Genomic DNA, 17632 nt, shown 5'->3' with positions numbered 1-17632 from the left:
TGTTTGAAAATGAGGGTAACGGCTGAAACTCTAGCATTCATTTTGGACTATAAGGTGACCTTGAGGATGGAAGAATTCACAAAGGACAGAGGGGCAAAATGAGAGGAGACTGAATACCTTATGACCATAGAACACAATACCAGCCCTGGACAGACTGCCTGCTTCTTGATTTCTTTTACAAGAGAAAAATAAATCTCTCTCTTATTAACTCATTTAAATCATTAAGTTCTTGGTGTTGAGCACAATCCTAAATAACACAACAGCCCTTTGGGAAGCAGGTAGTAAGAAAAAGAGTTTCTTCTCTGTTGGGGGTGTGTGTGATCCTCTTCTATCTCTATCCACGACTACTTTATGTGATATGGAGTCACAAAGAGTCCTGAGGCATATTGTTCCCTGAAACTGGAGTTTTACACAGTGTATTTCACACAAGAACCAGAATGTTTCAGGTTTTTAAAATATAAAATGTATCAGAACTAGGAAACAGAATACAAAAGATCTCACATCAGGCCAACAAAGCCACCAGAAACTAGGATTCTTGTCATGTATACTTAGGTTTTAAGTGTAGTTAAGGACAATCCACACACCTGTCTGTTAGCCTACACCGGATCTGGATAGCTTTGCTCCCTTTAAATAAATAACAGGAGAAAACCAATATGGGGTGTATGAAAAGTACCTGTATAGTACAAAATAAATAATATACTGAAAACTCTAAGGAAGAACATATCTCTGAAAATGATTTAATATGAGATATATTTTAATTTTAAAATGTATCTGCAGTGATCACAATGGAACTCAAAACATATGGTCCCTCTGAAAAAGGAGGAAAGAACAGGGAAGTGAACAAACTGAACAAACAGAGATGCAGGCAACTGGACAAGGAAGATGGCCAAGAAAGTGAAATATAGCAAGGAAATTAAAATTGCAACTGCAAAATTAAAATCTGTACCAAAGGCAGTAGAGTTGGGTAATACTTCTCAAATTAGTAAAGAACTGAGAAACTCAATTGGTAAAGAATTGAGAAAAGCTTAAGAAGTTCTTCTAGAATACTGAGGAGATAAACAACAACAAAAAAATCAGTAAAAAAGAAAAAAAGATGATTGGCTTTTATACATAACCAGAATGAAGGGAACAGAAACAGTTACAAAAGAAAACAATTTTTGAATTCAAGAAAGACCCCAGCATGCAGATCGTAAAAGTCATTTTATCACAGAGAAAATTCAATAGCCACCCCCACCCACAGCTCACTCCCTTTGGCTTCGTAATTTCTGATTGACAGGGATAAAGAAAAAAAAACATTAAAAAAAAAACCACATTAACACTAAAGAAAATTAGATTAGACAGGTCTTCTTTTTTAAAACAAAAAACAAAAAACAACAAAACAACAACAACAAAAAAAAACAAAACCCTCCACGACACTGAATTCTGGAGGACAATAAAGAGAATCTATCTACAGTAGTGACATTTGGAGAGGGTAAGGGGATCATGTATAATCCCTTGAAGAGAGTTACTGACACTAATAATGGAAGATGTGAAGTATCTTGTACATATGATGCGGGCAGGAAGAAGAGATTGAAAATCTCTGATCTATAGAGTTTGGAGAAAATAAGTTAGGAATCAAGAATTCTACACCAAGAAAATCAATATCCATACGTAAAGAAAGTATTGGGTACAGCATATCAGAAAATATACCACCCATCTTCCCTTGATGGGGAGGGGAGTACCTCAAGACCTCCAGTGAGGTAGTTCTTAAATTTTTTGGTCTCAAGATCCCACAGCTTTAGTTTATGTGGGTTATATATAACAATATTTATCAAATTAGAAATTAAAACCAAAAACCTTTAAAATACTTATAAAATACAGCTGGATTCTCATATCTGTTTCCATATTTCATCTATTTTGATGTTGTCTGGGGTAAAATATATGAAGAAAATTTGGCTTCACAAAGATATGTAGTTGGAAAAGTAAAGAACATTTTAATGTACCTTTCAGATAATTATGGATAGTTTTCTTTGACACTACACCAAAACTCAACAAGTGGTAGTTTGTTAACTGTTATTTGCAGTATGGAATCTGAAATGATATCAATGAACTTCATATTCCGTTACATGAAAATCCATCAATCAATCTTGCACTTCAAACAGCAATTTTATCCATGCATGACTGTGTAACACTGGTCATTTGGAAAATATTGGTTCACAGAGTTATGCAAATCTTTGCAATGTTAAATTTACACAATATCAAAAAACGACATTCATTAATATCACTTCAAATCTGATCAGGAAAGTCTAAGTACTGAGAGGTGTCAAGTTCAAAATGGCAGACACAAATTTTCCAAAATTCTAATTTTTACTTGCAAGCTCAAATTTTATCATTAACATTATTATCAATTGTCTTCCTTGAACTGACAGGCTCACTTCATTCATTTTCAAGAAAATATCTGTCATATATTCAAGTCTGAATAACCAAATTTGTAATGTACCAGATACTCTTTCAAATAAAAACGCATTCCATGAAAAAAGGAGCTAGTTCAGCTCACAACTCCATCAGACACAGAAGTGTTATCTTCTAAGAAAACCATGGTATTATACATGTAGCAGAATTGCTTTATATTCACTTTCCATTTCCTCAAACAGAATATCAAAGAAGTACATTCAATAGTCAATATTTAATAAAAATGAATTTATACAGTCTCATCAAGGGCATTCTTAAGTGAAACTGGCATATATTTTAGCTGCTCATGTGTTGTGGTGAAGTTCATCCTGACTAGGGGCAGTATGGTTTGGTGCCAATGCCTTGATTCATTCTAAAGATGAATCAAGTTTTAGCAGTTTTGATTCATGCTAAGGCCAGCAGTTTGATTTTGATCAAAATCAAAAGCAGCTTTGATTTGCTTTTGCACAATCAGTAAAAACATCACCAAAGTGAAAAGGGCAAATAACATTTTAATGCTATTACAAAAATAGTTCTAATCTCATGGACCTCTTGAAAAGATCTCAGGAACCCTCAGAGATCCATGGACCATACTTTGAGAACTATTACTCTAATGAACAAAAGAGATGAATTCAAAATTAGAACATAAGAATGGGGCATAAAAGGACTAATGATAAAAGTAAAGCCATGCCTAAACAGTCACTGTAACTATGACTAAAAACCAGATGCAAATATCAAAGATAAGTCTTGAAAGGGAAGATAGATACGTAACAAGTCTATAAAATCACACATTTATATGAAATAAAGTAACTGGGGAAATAAAAACATTAGATTCTTGAAAGATATAGGGCCTTCAGTGACACATTCACAATGAAATATAGTAAATGAGAGACTGGTTAAATAAATGATGGTATATCCTCCATTGAAATACTATGTAGAATCATTTAAAATGATGATGAAAATGGCTTACACTCACTGAATGCTAACTATGTGCCAGGCAATGTTATAAGTACTTTACAAGTATTAATTTGCTTAATTATCACAAAATCTTTATGAAGTTAGTACTATTAACAGAGGTACAGAGAGGTAAACTTGCCCAAGTTCAGCATTGCTGACATGGGGAAATGACCATGGTATTAAATGACTAAAGTAGGTTACAGGATCATGAGTAACAGTTTGATTCCCATTTACTTTAAAACTTTGAAGAACATGTTCATATATAATCATAAACTCTTAAAGAATACACGTAAGTTTATCAGACATCTTTAGAGAACAGAACTATGCAGATTCTCTCATTTTCTGAATCTCAATGATATTTACCTTTTTAAAAAACATTATTTGTATAATCAATGAAAGCAGTACAAGTTATTTATGTTTTGAAAAACTAAAACAAACCAAAGGATACTGCTTCCTTGCTGACAGCAAAATTTAGACTCAAACATGTTGTTGATGAAACTTAAGTTCTAATAGACCTAAAAAACGATGTGTACCTTTTCAAGTAATGGAATGAAGCCAAGAAAACAAGTCCCACTTCAGTCAATGAAAATAAGTCTAAGCAAAGTAAAATGAAAGTCTAAAACAGAAAATGCAAATTTATCAGTTATGCCAATAAATGTGAATAGGTTTAACTACCAAATTTAAATATAAAGAACGAATCTCAGATTTTGTTACACATCAACAAAGAAAAATCCAACTATAAGCTGCTACTGAGAGATAACTAAAAACAAAATGACAAAGAAAATTTTAAAAAATATAAAAGATTGGGCAAAAATATATCAGGTTCACAAACCTTTAGAAGACTAAGAATAGTAACATTAATATATAACAAAGTAGAATGCAAAGCCAAAAAAAAAAGGAAATGAGAAAACTAAAAATACGTATAAGCAAGATACATCAAAAATATGTATAAGCAAGTCATGAATCCTTATCTGAAGAACAGCGAGGAAACAACTGACAAAATATCCTTATAATGAGAAACTATCACAATAATCTCAGTCTTTATCAGGTAAGGATATAGCAGACATGATTAATAACTAATGAGACAATGAATATGTCAAATCTACACTCTATCCATATCTTCTTTAATATTTTCATTGAATATGATAAAACTTTTATAATAGACCAAAAGAAACCCGAATACATTACAAAGTTAAAAACCTTACAGAACACAATCTCCAAAAATAACATGCAAAACAAAACATATACACAACAAAAATACAGACAGACACACACCCCAAAACCAATTCTAAATGCCCTACATTGCTGATGGAACAAAGAACAACTCAATACTAAAGACTATTTTGAAAGTAAAGGTAAGACTATTATAAAGCTAAACCTATGAACAGAACCAAAACTGACTGGGAAAGTTAGCTTTCTCACAGGTTAGCTTTTGTGAGATGGTTAGTCAAATCAATTTGAAATTACATGGCTATTTAAAGACTGCCACAGTTCTCTTACTTTACACTGGACACTGAAAACATTTATAATGCTGCCTAGGTCTTGCAACAATAAAAATTTTTTCAAGTATACTAATTCTGATTACTTTTTATATTAGCTAAAAGGTCATGACAATTTTTATAAATTTAAAAATCCATTTAAAAAAAAATCTGGGAGGGCAGCAGTAAAGATGGCAGCATAGACAGGAGTGGAGTTGAGTTAGTCCCTGGAGCAACTAATAAACAACCAGGAACAACTAGTAAATGATCTGGAATAACTGCTGGGGGACAACCGTGACTGTCCACACATCGTGCGCCAGCCTGGATTGGGTGGAATGGCTGAGACTGAAGCATAAAATTTGCAAGTAGAAACAGTGGAATCGGAACCCTGCTGGTGGCTCCCTACCCCCCAAAGCAGGCTGAGCTGCAAAACCTTGCTGTAGGAGAGACCAGCAGTCCCAGAGCGAGCAAATATAGCTCAGCCCAGCTTCAACTGGTGTTTTAATTAACAAATGTGGACTGTGGAATACAAGCTACAAAAACAACAAACAGACATAGGCTTTTAGTGATGACTGACCTTAAAGAGCCAGAAAACTCCTGTATCCCAGGAAAGGGAGTTCAGAAGACCAAGTACTATCTCTGGCCGACAGGCGAAACTGGGGGGCCATGGACTGGCTCCGAAAGGGGGTTTTCTAACCCTTTTTCTCTCTCTCAACCTGAGTGGCTCAGTGGAGAGAGCCTTAGCCATTTTCAGTTCGCAGTGCAGTGCTCTGACCCAGACAGGGGTGGAGATAAAAGAGTCAGAAAGACAAAGAACAATTCAAATGCAGAAGATAACTCCCTAGGGGGGTGTATCTTCCCTAAGAGAAAGGAGGTGGGGCAAGCTCTTTCTATTTGAATTCCTCCTACTCTGGTATTATTATAAAGTTGGCTCTAGATCTTTTATGACTTTAAAGTTTCAAAGATTTTTAATTCATTAGTTATTTATTTCATTAGCCATTCATTCCAAAAATATTTATGAGCTCCTGCTATTTTAAGTGGTAGAGATATGGCATTGGATTAAAAAAGACAAAGTTCATCAGGTCAAATAACAGCTATAAACCACTCTGAACAGCTTGATTATGGTTGACAGTGGTTCTGAAAGTTTCTCTTTTGACAATAGGTTTGTGCTAAGTCATAAAAAGAAAAATTCAAATTCCATTCTTTCTCTGTCCCATCAATCTAGTAAAAAAAAAAATACTCATGTTTGTATAGTGGGGAGGGGGTGTAAATTTTCTGAAAATTGTTTTCCTGTTGCTGTTGTTGAATGACAACTTGAATATATATTTTTTCATATCTTTTATTCCTGACAGAACTGCTTGTTTCACTGTTCTCCAGTATTGTCTATTACAGAGAATCATCAAAATCAATGTTGTTGCTATTTTGCCTAGAAGTGCAGAGATTTTTTTTTAATCTCTGAAAATCATTTTAGCTAGGATGTGTCTTGGTGTTCAGTGTGGGGGTCCTCTAGTTCTTATCTTGGGTCTTCTTTTCAGTTCTGAAAACTTCTATTTTGCATTTGATTATCAGTTCAAATTTGTATGTTCTTTCCCATTCTTTACTGGTTCAAGCTGAATGCCTTATCTACTGTAAAACTCCATCTTCAATTTTTTCCCATCTATGTATTTCATGTGTAGTTCTCAAATGTTTCACTGCAAAATGGTAGAAAAAGAACATTCTTTTGCAATGAGTCAGATTAGAGTTCTAATCCTGTCTTCCACTTACTAATTGTATGATCTCAGGTAAGTTACTTCATTTCCATTTCCACAACTATAAAAAGGGGATAAAGTTTACCTGAGAGACCAACTGTGAGAATTAAATAAATGTGTATGCGTGTGTATATATATATTTATTATTATATAGGGTTGTATCTAGCATACGGTAAATACTAAAGAGAAGGTATTCTGTTCCCATTCTTCCAATCTGAATTTGATAGCATATAGTGTTGGTTCTCCTCTATATGGCAACCAAACGACTTTATCATGATTTGCAACAGTTTATTCTTTTTATATAGTCATATATCTTCTTAACATATCTGTATAGAAGCTTTCTAAGTTTTATCCATATTTCATGTATTAAATAAGGGAAATAATTTATTCAGAACCCATACAACTGCCTTATTTGCTTTTTGTCCTGTACATCCTTTTACTTGAACCCAAGACAAATCCTCAGAAGTATTATGCATTATTATATTCCCATGCCCATGGAATAGGGTGTCTGGCATAAAGTAGGTGCTCAAATGATATGGATGAATTATGAATGAATCAGTTAACAGGTGTGCTACCAACTAGCCTTCCCTTTTATGCCTGGAGTTGGAAATCAAGTCAGGTCACAGGCCTGGTAGTACGGTTCCACAAAGAAGAATTCTGGAACACTTTTGGTGAAGGATGACCATTGGCAGCCAAAAAGATTTTGCAGTATCCCTTTTCAGTTTAAGGATTTAAATTATTTCTTGTTTACATATTTACAAGCAATGATTTCTAATTTTCAGAATAATTCTAGCCCTCTTGCATAAGATTCAAATTTAATGTATAGATTCTACGCTTTTTCTTTTAGAGAATTTCATTCAACCTAACTCCTTCTTTTCTCCTATCCACACATGACTTTCCATGCCTTGCTTTTTCTCACAGTTCAGTACCATAAGATTCTGAATTATATATTTGGAAATGCTGATCCAAAGTAAGTTTTAATATTTGTTCACCCACTTTAATTATTTTAGATCTCAAAAACCTTCAGGGGAAAGAAAGGAAACTTAGTTTATGAGACAACCTACTTTTTCTAACCTCAATGTTATATAGAGAAGACCAAACTATGGCCTGTGAACCAAATCTTGTCTGCTGCCTGTTTATGTGAATAAAGTTTTATTGGAACACAGCCATATTCGTTTGTTTATATATCATTTATGGCTGCTTTTGTACTACAACAGCAGAGTTGAGCAGTTGTGACCGAGACCGTATGCTTCACAAAACCAAAGTATTAACTAGCTGGCTGCGGGCCTTTTACAAAAAAGTTTGCCAACCCGTTACTGAGCCATGACCACTTTAAGTCTTCTCTTATGAAAGGATCTATACAGATGACAATGCAAACAGTCAACATTTATCATTCACTTGCACTGTGTTCAGCACTTCTTTTTGAATTTTACATTTATTAGCTCTTCTAAAAATTGGATAAACATACGAATTGGATATTGTTATAATCCCCATTTACAGATGAAAAAGCTCAAGGTTAATAAGTAAGTAGAGCTGAGAATAAAACAGGTCTGGGGGACATCAAAGTGAAAGCATAATTAATATTCTACAGAGGGCTTTAAAATAATAAACAATATTTAGTGTTTTCTAAGGACTTGGTCTGCAGCTAGAAAACTTTCAATGTTATTGGTTTGATGGTCTATGTATTTTTATATTGTTACAAGTGGCATTAAGTATAGGTTTTAATATTTGTCCCTTAATAGCAATAAAGAAAGCACTGCTGGAAATGTGCCGGTGACCACGGGGGCACACACACCTGGACCCAGCTGCCCCACCACAGCCGCTGCAGACTGCGGGTCACGGGCAGGGAAGCTCGCTGCCACTCCAAGGACCTGCCGCCACCCTTGGCCTTTCAACACACAGGCTCCTTGAGCTGCCCGCTCCAGCCTCACCCAGTCTTTCTGGACAGACTGCCCCACATGGAGCCCTTCTCATTTCTCACAAGGGAAAAATAAGAACAAAAACTATCTTTATTTTTACTGAGACTCCATGGTTTAAAAAAATTCTTACCTGAAATTCTAAACTGAAGGGCATGAGAGGTTAGGGGTGGAAACTGGTGTTATAGTTATATAACTATTGTCACCGGAATATTATGCAAAAGTTGGGTAAAGTTCTTTGAGTGTAAAACAATAAAGAGTTTTCAAACTAAGCTATTTGTAAGAGAGGGAGTGAAAGAACATTATTTACATAAGAACATCTGTCACAAAGAGTTATACGGTTAAACAACTTTGAAGACAACAACGGAAGGGCTAGTCTCTGGAAATACCAATTCAACCCAAATTTAACTAAACTATATGGCAGGCAATGCGATAAATATTAGGAATACAAAGATTCTCTCTATCTTCAAAAAGCTCACAGTGCCAACAGGGGAGGTAGGCAGGTAACAAAGAATGAATATGGAGTTCTTAATTGCAAGCAATAGAAAGCAATTTAGGTTAATGAACAGAAAAGTAATGCACTAAAAAGATACTAAAAGTAGCACCCAGAACTGCTGGGAAAGCTGAAGAACTAAGCTCAGTAAGCAGGAACCAAGGGAGGGTTAAAAGTAGGAAATAAAATAAAAATCTGTCACGGGAACCACCTGGGGACAGAAGAGAAGCCACAACTGGCACACCAGTATTTCTGCTGTTTATGGAAACCGGATGCTACTGCTGCTGCTACATCTTTTAACTGTCCTTTAGTGTGCCTGCATCTTTGTTATTAATTCCAGACAGAAACATCAAATTGGCCAAATTTGGGTTATGGGTCCATATCCTAAATGTGGGCAGGAAAAAGCAATTTATTCATCCTTTTGTTGTGGTGGGTGCCAAGTATTGTATTTCATCAAGATTCAAACTATATAGTAGGAACCCCTCAAATACAGGAAGGGGTTTCAAATGTTGGGAAGCCCCTCTGCCCCCTCCCACCCCCACCCCACCAAGACAAATACAAGTAATGTATCTTAAATCAAGATCTGCAGAAATTTTTTGGGGGGGAATTTCTGAGTTCTCATGTTTGAAAAGCACTATTCAAACGTTTAGATGAAGCCTATCTCCACACATACAAATTTATCTTCGTTGAATTTTTTTTAACCAGTCATCAAAACAAAACTCTTCTTGAACAATCAAAACTTAAAGATACATTATGCCACAGAGAATGATTTGAGTTTCTGAATCCATTGTTTTCAAATTCAAGTTGATGGATGTATTCTCAGGAGCCCATAAACTCTCAAGTTTAAGAAATGCTACAATAGGGCATGAATATAATAAGAAAGCTCTATATTAAACACTGCCCTGGCATACAGAAGGGATTAACTGTGCAAGCAGCCAAGGAAAGCTATGCAGAACAAAACAGACATGAACAGAAACTTGAAAAATAAGCAGCAATTTACCAAGCAGAAGGAGTGAGGCCAGGAAGAATATTCCAAGTAAGGGTAATAGCAAGTATTAAGTACTTCATCAGAAAACACCATGGGCAGTGAATAAAGCACCTGTTCAAGTTCAAGAAAACTGAATTAAAGTCCAAATCCTAATTAGCAGTATGATCCTGGTCAAGGCCTCTAACATCTAACTTTTACTCATTTACAAAATAAGGGAGCTTGGACTAGATCTTCAGGTAGTTTTGTGTCTAAACAAATTTATGATTATTATTTTTAGTAATAAAGGCTAAATTTACTGGTATTTACCATATGCCAGGCAGGATGGTACACAGTTTAAAAATATTAAGGAGGTATCATGATCCCCCTTTTCCCACTGAGGAAACTGAAGTTCTTAGCAGTTAACAAACTTACACAAAGTGACCCAGCTGGTAGGAGGGCCAGAGCTGGAAGGTGTACATCCAAAGCCTGTATGCTTAATCTCCTAGTTTCATCAATAATGCAATTCCAAATTTCCACAGGACAGTGTTATAACAAGCTTCTATTATACTACGGGTGGAGCTGTTTATTGCCTACAACATTTTTTGTGTGTTTATGTGTGACTGCTAAGTTTTTCAGATGGCTAAGAGTTTAGACCTAAGTATCAAAATATTTATTATTTTTTATATGTCAAATAGAAATCTTTCCAAAATATATTACACGTCTCTGATTTTTTTTTAAATAACAGAAAGTAGACCAAATATAAACTTTTCTTAATGCTCAAGGCTAATTTATGCATTATTAATTTCTGTATGGGTCTCTGGAACTTTAACGTAAATGATTCTTTCCCTTTCATTTCCTTGGGTCAGCTTCTTGTGTTTTCGTTTCTTCTCTCACTGCTTTCAATAATCAAAACTCCTCCCCACCCATGTAATTTTCTATGGACTTAAAAAAAAAAAAATCAAGCTTCCAAGCTTATTAGAACTATTTATATAGGAAATATACAGTTGCAAAAATTACTTTTAGCCATATTTCCTATTACATGGTAGCCTTTGATATAAAACGATTAAGTAATCATTCTGAATTGTGCTGAGATCTGATTATCTAAACACCTTATCACTGTTTCAAATACATTGCTATGGAATATTTCCATGCTGTTCCATATACTCATATCATAAGACACTTCATAAAGAATTAAAAGCTAAAACATTATGTTCTTCAGATTATATAATGCCAGTATTCCAAAGGTGTGAGGGGAGCTATGTTTAAAGCTTAGTAAGACATCTGGGTTAAATGTGATGTAGGTTTAAACCATTCTCATATTTTTTCATGAGATGATAGGGAAAAAAAATAGTCCTTAAGAAACCATCCACAAAAATTCTAAAGACTATATGAGAGGAGTGGCTCTACCATATACTAAAACACATTACAAAGCTAAAATCATTTAAATCAATCTAGAGTGGACAGAAAGAGTGAGAAATGCAAACACACACAAGGATTCTGTTTAAGATAAAAAATGGCAATTCTGTGTATAATAGGGGATTAGTTAAGTAAATTATGATATATCCATAAAATGGAATACCACACAGCATTTAAAAACATGAAGGGATAAATAAATCTCAATGTAGAAAATTCCCGGACATAAATTATTAAGGAGGAAAAAAGCAAAGTGCAGAAGTTAATATAGATTTAAGTAAGAAAATGGATGAATAGATGAATTTCCAATGTTTTTCTGAAATTTATTACGTGAATCTGTTAAGAACGGTTACCCTTGTTCACAGGGGGTAGAAGGGGGAGGCCTTCACCTTTCATTTTGTGCAAACTGTTACATTTTCTAATATGTACCTGAATTAATTTAATTTTACTTTTTAAATTAATAGAAGTTATCTAGGTGGTAGAATTATGGGCCAACTTTTGTCTTCTTTATACTTTTCTATCTTTAAAATAAATTTTATAAAGAAAGAAACCACTTAGGTAGGAAGAATAGGCAATGGGACACTTTGTTTCACTTTATTCTATTCAATACAGCTTAATTTTTATAACAACAAGCAGGTATTTTTCTAACTGAAAAGTCAATCAGATAGCTTTAATTCAATAATCTTTTAATTATTTGCACAAATGGAAGGCTAATGTGTAAAATCCCAAAGAAAAATACCATATATAGGCTCTGGACATCCAATGCAAAAAAGAAGACCTCCTTTATTTTATATTAAAACAAAAAAGACTAAAAGCCTAATAGAAAAATATCTTCACTAAATTTTCTATAGCTACTGAAGGCATTTAAATCTTAAAACAAGTTGATACTGGCTTTCTGACTGGGTCACCAGCTCTGCTGCAGAAAGGGTAACATATACTGATAAATTTTCATCCTAAGAAGGAAACTCATAACTTAAAAAAAAAAAAAAAAAAAAAAAAGGAAACTACCTAAAATACCTAAAACCGATAAATGCAAGACAGAACCAAATCAGGACCTCTTTTAAATAGGCTATTTTATTAGGAAAGTGAAAAGTGACTCTCATTACATCTTGAAATTTCCAAAGATAAGAGGTGATACCTTTCTCATGTTCAAAATATCCTATCGCCTCTCATATGGTGCACAACTGTTGCGTTTCAAACCTATTGGAGTGCTAAAGGCGATGTAATTAGAATGGGGGATTGGGAGGGAAAGGAAACCACAGAGAAAGGGAAGTTAGAGAACTGACATATAGTATTTCACAGCAAGTGAAACAGAAGCACATGTAAACAAGAGAGTACATGTATCAGACCTGCTGGAGAGTACAAGGGACTACTTATCAATACAACTCATAAGCATTCTCCTGTAAGAGAACTGGATTCTCAAAATCTACCACAAATGAAGGCCCTGGTATGCTGAAAATGTTAATAGCAAGGAGCTTTAGAGTTGGAAAGACTGGGCTGAAAATCTCAGCTTCACTACTCAAGATCTTTATGATCTTGGGCAAGTTTTGAAATCTTTCCCTCAATCTCTTCATCTTTAAAATGGGATCAACAATAGTAATTATGTTTACGGGTTGATGTGATAAGTAAAAGAAATTATACCTGTATACTGCATCACAATGCTTAAACATACAAAGTTAAGAACAGGTTCTTTTAAAAGATGCTTAATTTAAACCATTCTGAATCAGTATCTCAGGACTTTAGTCACTTTTCTTTCTTCCTAAGGCAAAGAGACACAATTTAACCTTTTCTAGACTGCTTAGGATCATATTTAAGAACTACAAAGTAATACCAAAAAGTTTCCAAAGCTATCAAACAGTCACTTTACAGATACACTTTGAGCAACCTCTGAATTGAATGTAGGTTTATAGATGTTTGTGTACGTTAATTATTTCTAAATTGTTATTTTTAAAAATTAAAAAAGTATCCATTTTTCTATCTCAATCAGCACTAACCTTGTGCCTGCCTTGTGCAAGTCCCTTTTTCATCTTCTTAATATAATGAATGATTCTAAGCTGCTGTAGCTAAGAAATGAGATAACCATTTTGAGGCAGACTGGTATGGTGAAAAAATATGGCTTGTAGATTTAGATAGCCCTGGGCTTAAATCCCAGTTATACTACTTATTTTGTGACCTTGTCAAGTTACTTTACTTCTCTAAACCTCAGTTTCTTCATCCTTAAAATGGAAATAATATTACCTATTATTGAAACTGTGGTAAAAAGTCAATGAAAACTTAAGTAAACATCTTGTAGAGGGCTTTCTAGTACCTAAAAATATAGTCATCCAGTGAGCTGTAATTATTTTATTTAACTCATGAAGTATACTGAAACTATAGCTAAGAATAAACAGACTTTCTTACTAGGAACATATGCTTTTAATGTATGAAATTCCTTGACACTCTACTGGAGATACGAAGATGAAAAACAATATAGTATCTACCCTTCAGAGGCTCAGAGCCTAATGAAAGACAGACATGTAAACATCACAGCAATTTATAAGGGCAACAGTAAAAGAAATAGCACTCCATTTGAAGTCAAAAGAGTTTTTCTGAAGGAAGTGACATTTAAGCTAAGAAGATAAAATAGGAGTTCACAAGATTAGCTGGGATTGAGGTGAGCAGGCTTGGTCCAGCAGGATAGGACAGCACATGTAAAAATCTGCAAGAAACAGCACGGCAGCTTATGGAGCAGAGTGCTTACCTAGAGGTGAGTTTAGAAAGGCAGGCAGCAATACAAGCCACCTAATATGCCAAACCAAGGCAAAGTGCAGTGTTGAAAAACTTCAAAAATTTGTTTCAGATAACATTTTAATTTACAGATGAGCTTTTAATTTGCAATAATCTAAATTCTTCTGTAAGTGTTGCTCCTCTCATTTAGAAACATTCAATTTTCAGTCATTTGGGAACTCTGAACTAACTTTTCAGAGTTCTAGAACTCATCTAAAAACAACACTGATTGCTATCCATACCTTAAGACTTCTGTAGAGAAGTCAGAAGCAGGTAAAAGCAGTACAAATACTGATTTTCTAAATATTAATTTTAAAAAGTAAAAATACAAAAATGCTTCTGTTACAGGTACATTTCTTAGATGTTAACAATGTGAGAGATTTTCAGAGAAGTAATGAGGATAGTATTTCAAAGCTACCCCTTATGATGAAAAGTAGACAATTACAAATGTTTCTTCTCTATGTACTTTCTTTGTATATACCTACTCAGATCAATGTACATTACATAAATTCAGAAAATAATGAATGTTTATCAATTGGTGGATGAAAAAAGTGAGCCAAAGAATAAGTGGGGAAGATGGCTACTGAGCAGAAGAAACTAACAAGGGCTTGAAGTGTGATAGACACAACAAGGGAGCTCAACCAGTAAAAACTGGAGCACTAGTTTTTTTGGTTTTTGTTATTTTTCATAAACAAAGTAAAAGATATTTTAAGGGTCGCAAGTTACTCAATAAAAACCAGGAAAGAAAAAACCTCAATCATCTGTTCATAGGATTACATTACAGTCAAACCTTTTTGGATAAAGGAGTTCTTAATACTTTCTCTTACTTTTCTCTGTCTATCCTTCCTCTCATCCACATCTTTCTTTTTAATGAGAGTAGGCAGTACGGTAGTAGTAAGAGAAAAAAAAATCAAACTGAACATAATGACCTAATTATGAAACTACCTAAAAATAAACTAATCCACCATTATTGGCACATATTTTTACATAAACATTTTTGTGTGATTGAGAATTCTTTGTTTATAATTTATCTGCCTGGATGTAAACCTTGGGAATGTCCTAGTAGAAATCTCGACATTATATTCTTTCACAGTTACGCTTTAGATTGTGAGAGACTGCACTGAGCAGTCAGTCTCAGTTTTGGAGTCAGCAATTTAGTTCTGGCTTCACTATTTATTATCTCTGAAACTTGGGACTCTTTTTCTTAAATATTCTGCATCTCAGTAACTTTACCTGCAAAATGCGATCATTAGGACTTATTTCATGACTGATGTGATGATGCAAAACAACGTATCAGGAAGACAATACAAAAATTGTGTAACTTTTATAGATGTAAACACAGTATTTATCAACTTTTTAAATTCCAAGTATATCAAATAACCTAGGTCACACCATGAGAGGAAAACAAAAGCCCACTCACTTCCAAAATACTGCAGTGCCCCACCTGTTTGAAGTGTTTCAAGTTAATTTCTTCCCTTTAATCTTACATGGAAAAAGCCAATAAGGCAGGTTTCAAACTGCCACTAGGTAAGAAGCCACATTAATATAAAGTAGCCTGTACTAAAAATTAATTGCAAATAGCAACTAAGCAGATAAGCTGCACACAAACAGTCTAACTGGTAATGGTATTAAACAGAGTAAAAGTATCAGTGGTCTGCCTTGCACAACCCCATAAGTTTTAAGAAATGTTGCTTCTGCTTATTTAAGAAATGTTGCTTCTGCTTACTTGCTTCCTGACAGAGATCTCTGAAGCAAAAACATTGCAGCATACTAATAGTCATATCCTTTTAAGAATTAAAATCTGAACCCAGCTCTCACACTTTCAGAAGGTGAACAAGATGCCCTCCATGGTTATGTCATAAAATTATACTTTTGTTTTGGAATATTTTTCTTTAGATTTTCACCATATTAAAATCACATGCAAGTCCTCTCATAACTACAAATGGCACAGTGGAAGGTCCAAAGGTAGGCCAGCTTGGAATTTTAAGTTTACCACTCTACCACAACGCAGATTCAGTTTTATATTTTAGGCTTACATTTTAGATTTGCTTTCTTCATCATGATTTTACCCCTAAATATACCGTGAATAAACTGCATTACTATTTATTGCACATGTAAGCATTTCAGATGGAATCAAAGGATGGAATAATCAAAGTCAACATGCATGTTTAATAACTACTCAGGTATCTTAAACACTCTCAGAAGCCAGTTGACAACCTTACCACTTGAAGCAAATATGTATCTGTTGTGGTGGGGGACAGGAAAAAGGCCACACCCAAAGTTAAGAGTCCACAGTGAAGTGATACAAGTTTCAGAATTTTAACTATTGCTATTTTCGGTACTCTTTTTCACGGTCACTGAATACTTCAAATTCATGCCAGGCCCAAAGTCAAAGAAAATACTCCTCTGATCTTAATTATCTGGGTTACTTAATGGGCAAGTCCAAGATGGAGAATTACCTCATTCAAAGAAAGATTTAAGTACTTTGCGTAGTAGGTCAAACGCAAACGATCAGGGATCAGAAGTACTTTTACCAAGCTGGGGTTCAGAAGTATTTACAAAGCTTCCCCTCCCCCAAGGGTTCAGGAAGGCAAGTAGAGCCCGGTTAAACCTTGCCGGACAGTATCAACACAGTGGTTACCAAACTCAAAACACGACCGTGGTATCTGGATCGTTCTCTCTCTTTAGACTCTCCCTTGACTTCCCTCTCTCCTGCTGCCACCTCCACCCAGGCTCTATCTCCACCTCCAGCTTCTTCAGCCTCATCTCCATCCTACCTCCGTGCTCTCGCCTACTCCACTCATCCCCGCTTACCTTGGCCACATAGTCTTTAACCTCGTCCAAGTCTCCGTTTTTCAGGGCCCACATGAACTCCTTGTCGCACATCACTGCAGCGGGGCGGGCCAGTTGGCCGGGAACAAGACGTGGAGGCGGTGACAACAGCAAGCGGATACCGCCAGGAGATTGGAAAACACGGCCGCGCAGAGCCGGACAGGATGGGAAGAGATGGCGGGTTAGGTTGCCAGGCGGGTGAGGCAGTTGGCCGCAGCAACCGTTGGGGCGGGAGAAAGAAAGTTTTTCTGCAGCCGCCAGGCCCAGCAGAGCAGGTTCCGCCTGCGCGAGAAGAAAGTGGAGGGCTTACACTTCCGGTTCACTCCCAGCTACGACCCTCCCCCTACTTCCTCTTCCCTTTCCCCTCCGCGGAACGCCCAGCTCTGGACCCCGCCTCTACGGATCGCGGCACGAGCTCGCCTTGCGCGCAGGTGCGGAGGCTAGTCCGGGTGAGGTGTGGGCGTGAGTGGGAAACTGAGTGGAAATGGTTCGAGACCGAGAGAATTGGGATGTTCTAGATGGTACCCCGACATTTCTGCCCCACCATTAATGGGAAAACTTTTTTTGTTTTACGTAAACATGGAAGGCATCTTGCTCACGTTCTGAAAGTGTGTAACAGCAGTTCTTAATTT

General features: G+C 35.5%; 1 protein-coding gene across 1 annotated transcript in view; it reads right to left on the bottom strand.

Annotated features, from left to right (window-relative positions):
* MTPN (myotrophin) overlaps window positions 1–17313 on the bottom strand; it is a 63034-nt gene extending 45721 nt beyond the window's left edge. The window contains exon 1 of the mRNA XM_037836085.1: window positions 16983–17313. Coding sequence (XP_037692013.1) covers window positions 16983–17054 — 72 coding nt within the window. The 5' untranslated portion in view covers window positions 17055–17313. The remainder of the gene's footprint in view (window positions 1–16982) is intronic.
* Window positions 17314–17632: the final 319 nt, after the last annotated feature.

The sequence above is a fragment of the Choloepus didactylus genome, chromosome 5 (assembly GCF_015220235.1).
Source record: "Choloepus didactylus isolate mChoDid1 chromosome 5, mChoDid1.pri, whole genome shotgun sequence".
Classification (NCBI taxonomy): Eukaryota; Metazoa; Chordata; class Mammalia; order Pilosa; family Megalonychidae; genus Choloepus; species Choloepus didactylus.
The sequence above is the reverse complement of the archived record's forward strand: the minus strand, read 5'-3'. Positions and strand labels throughout refer to the sequence as shown.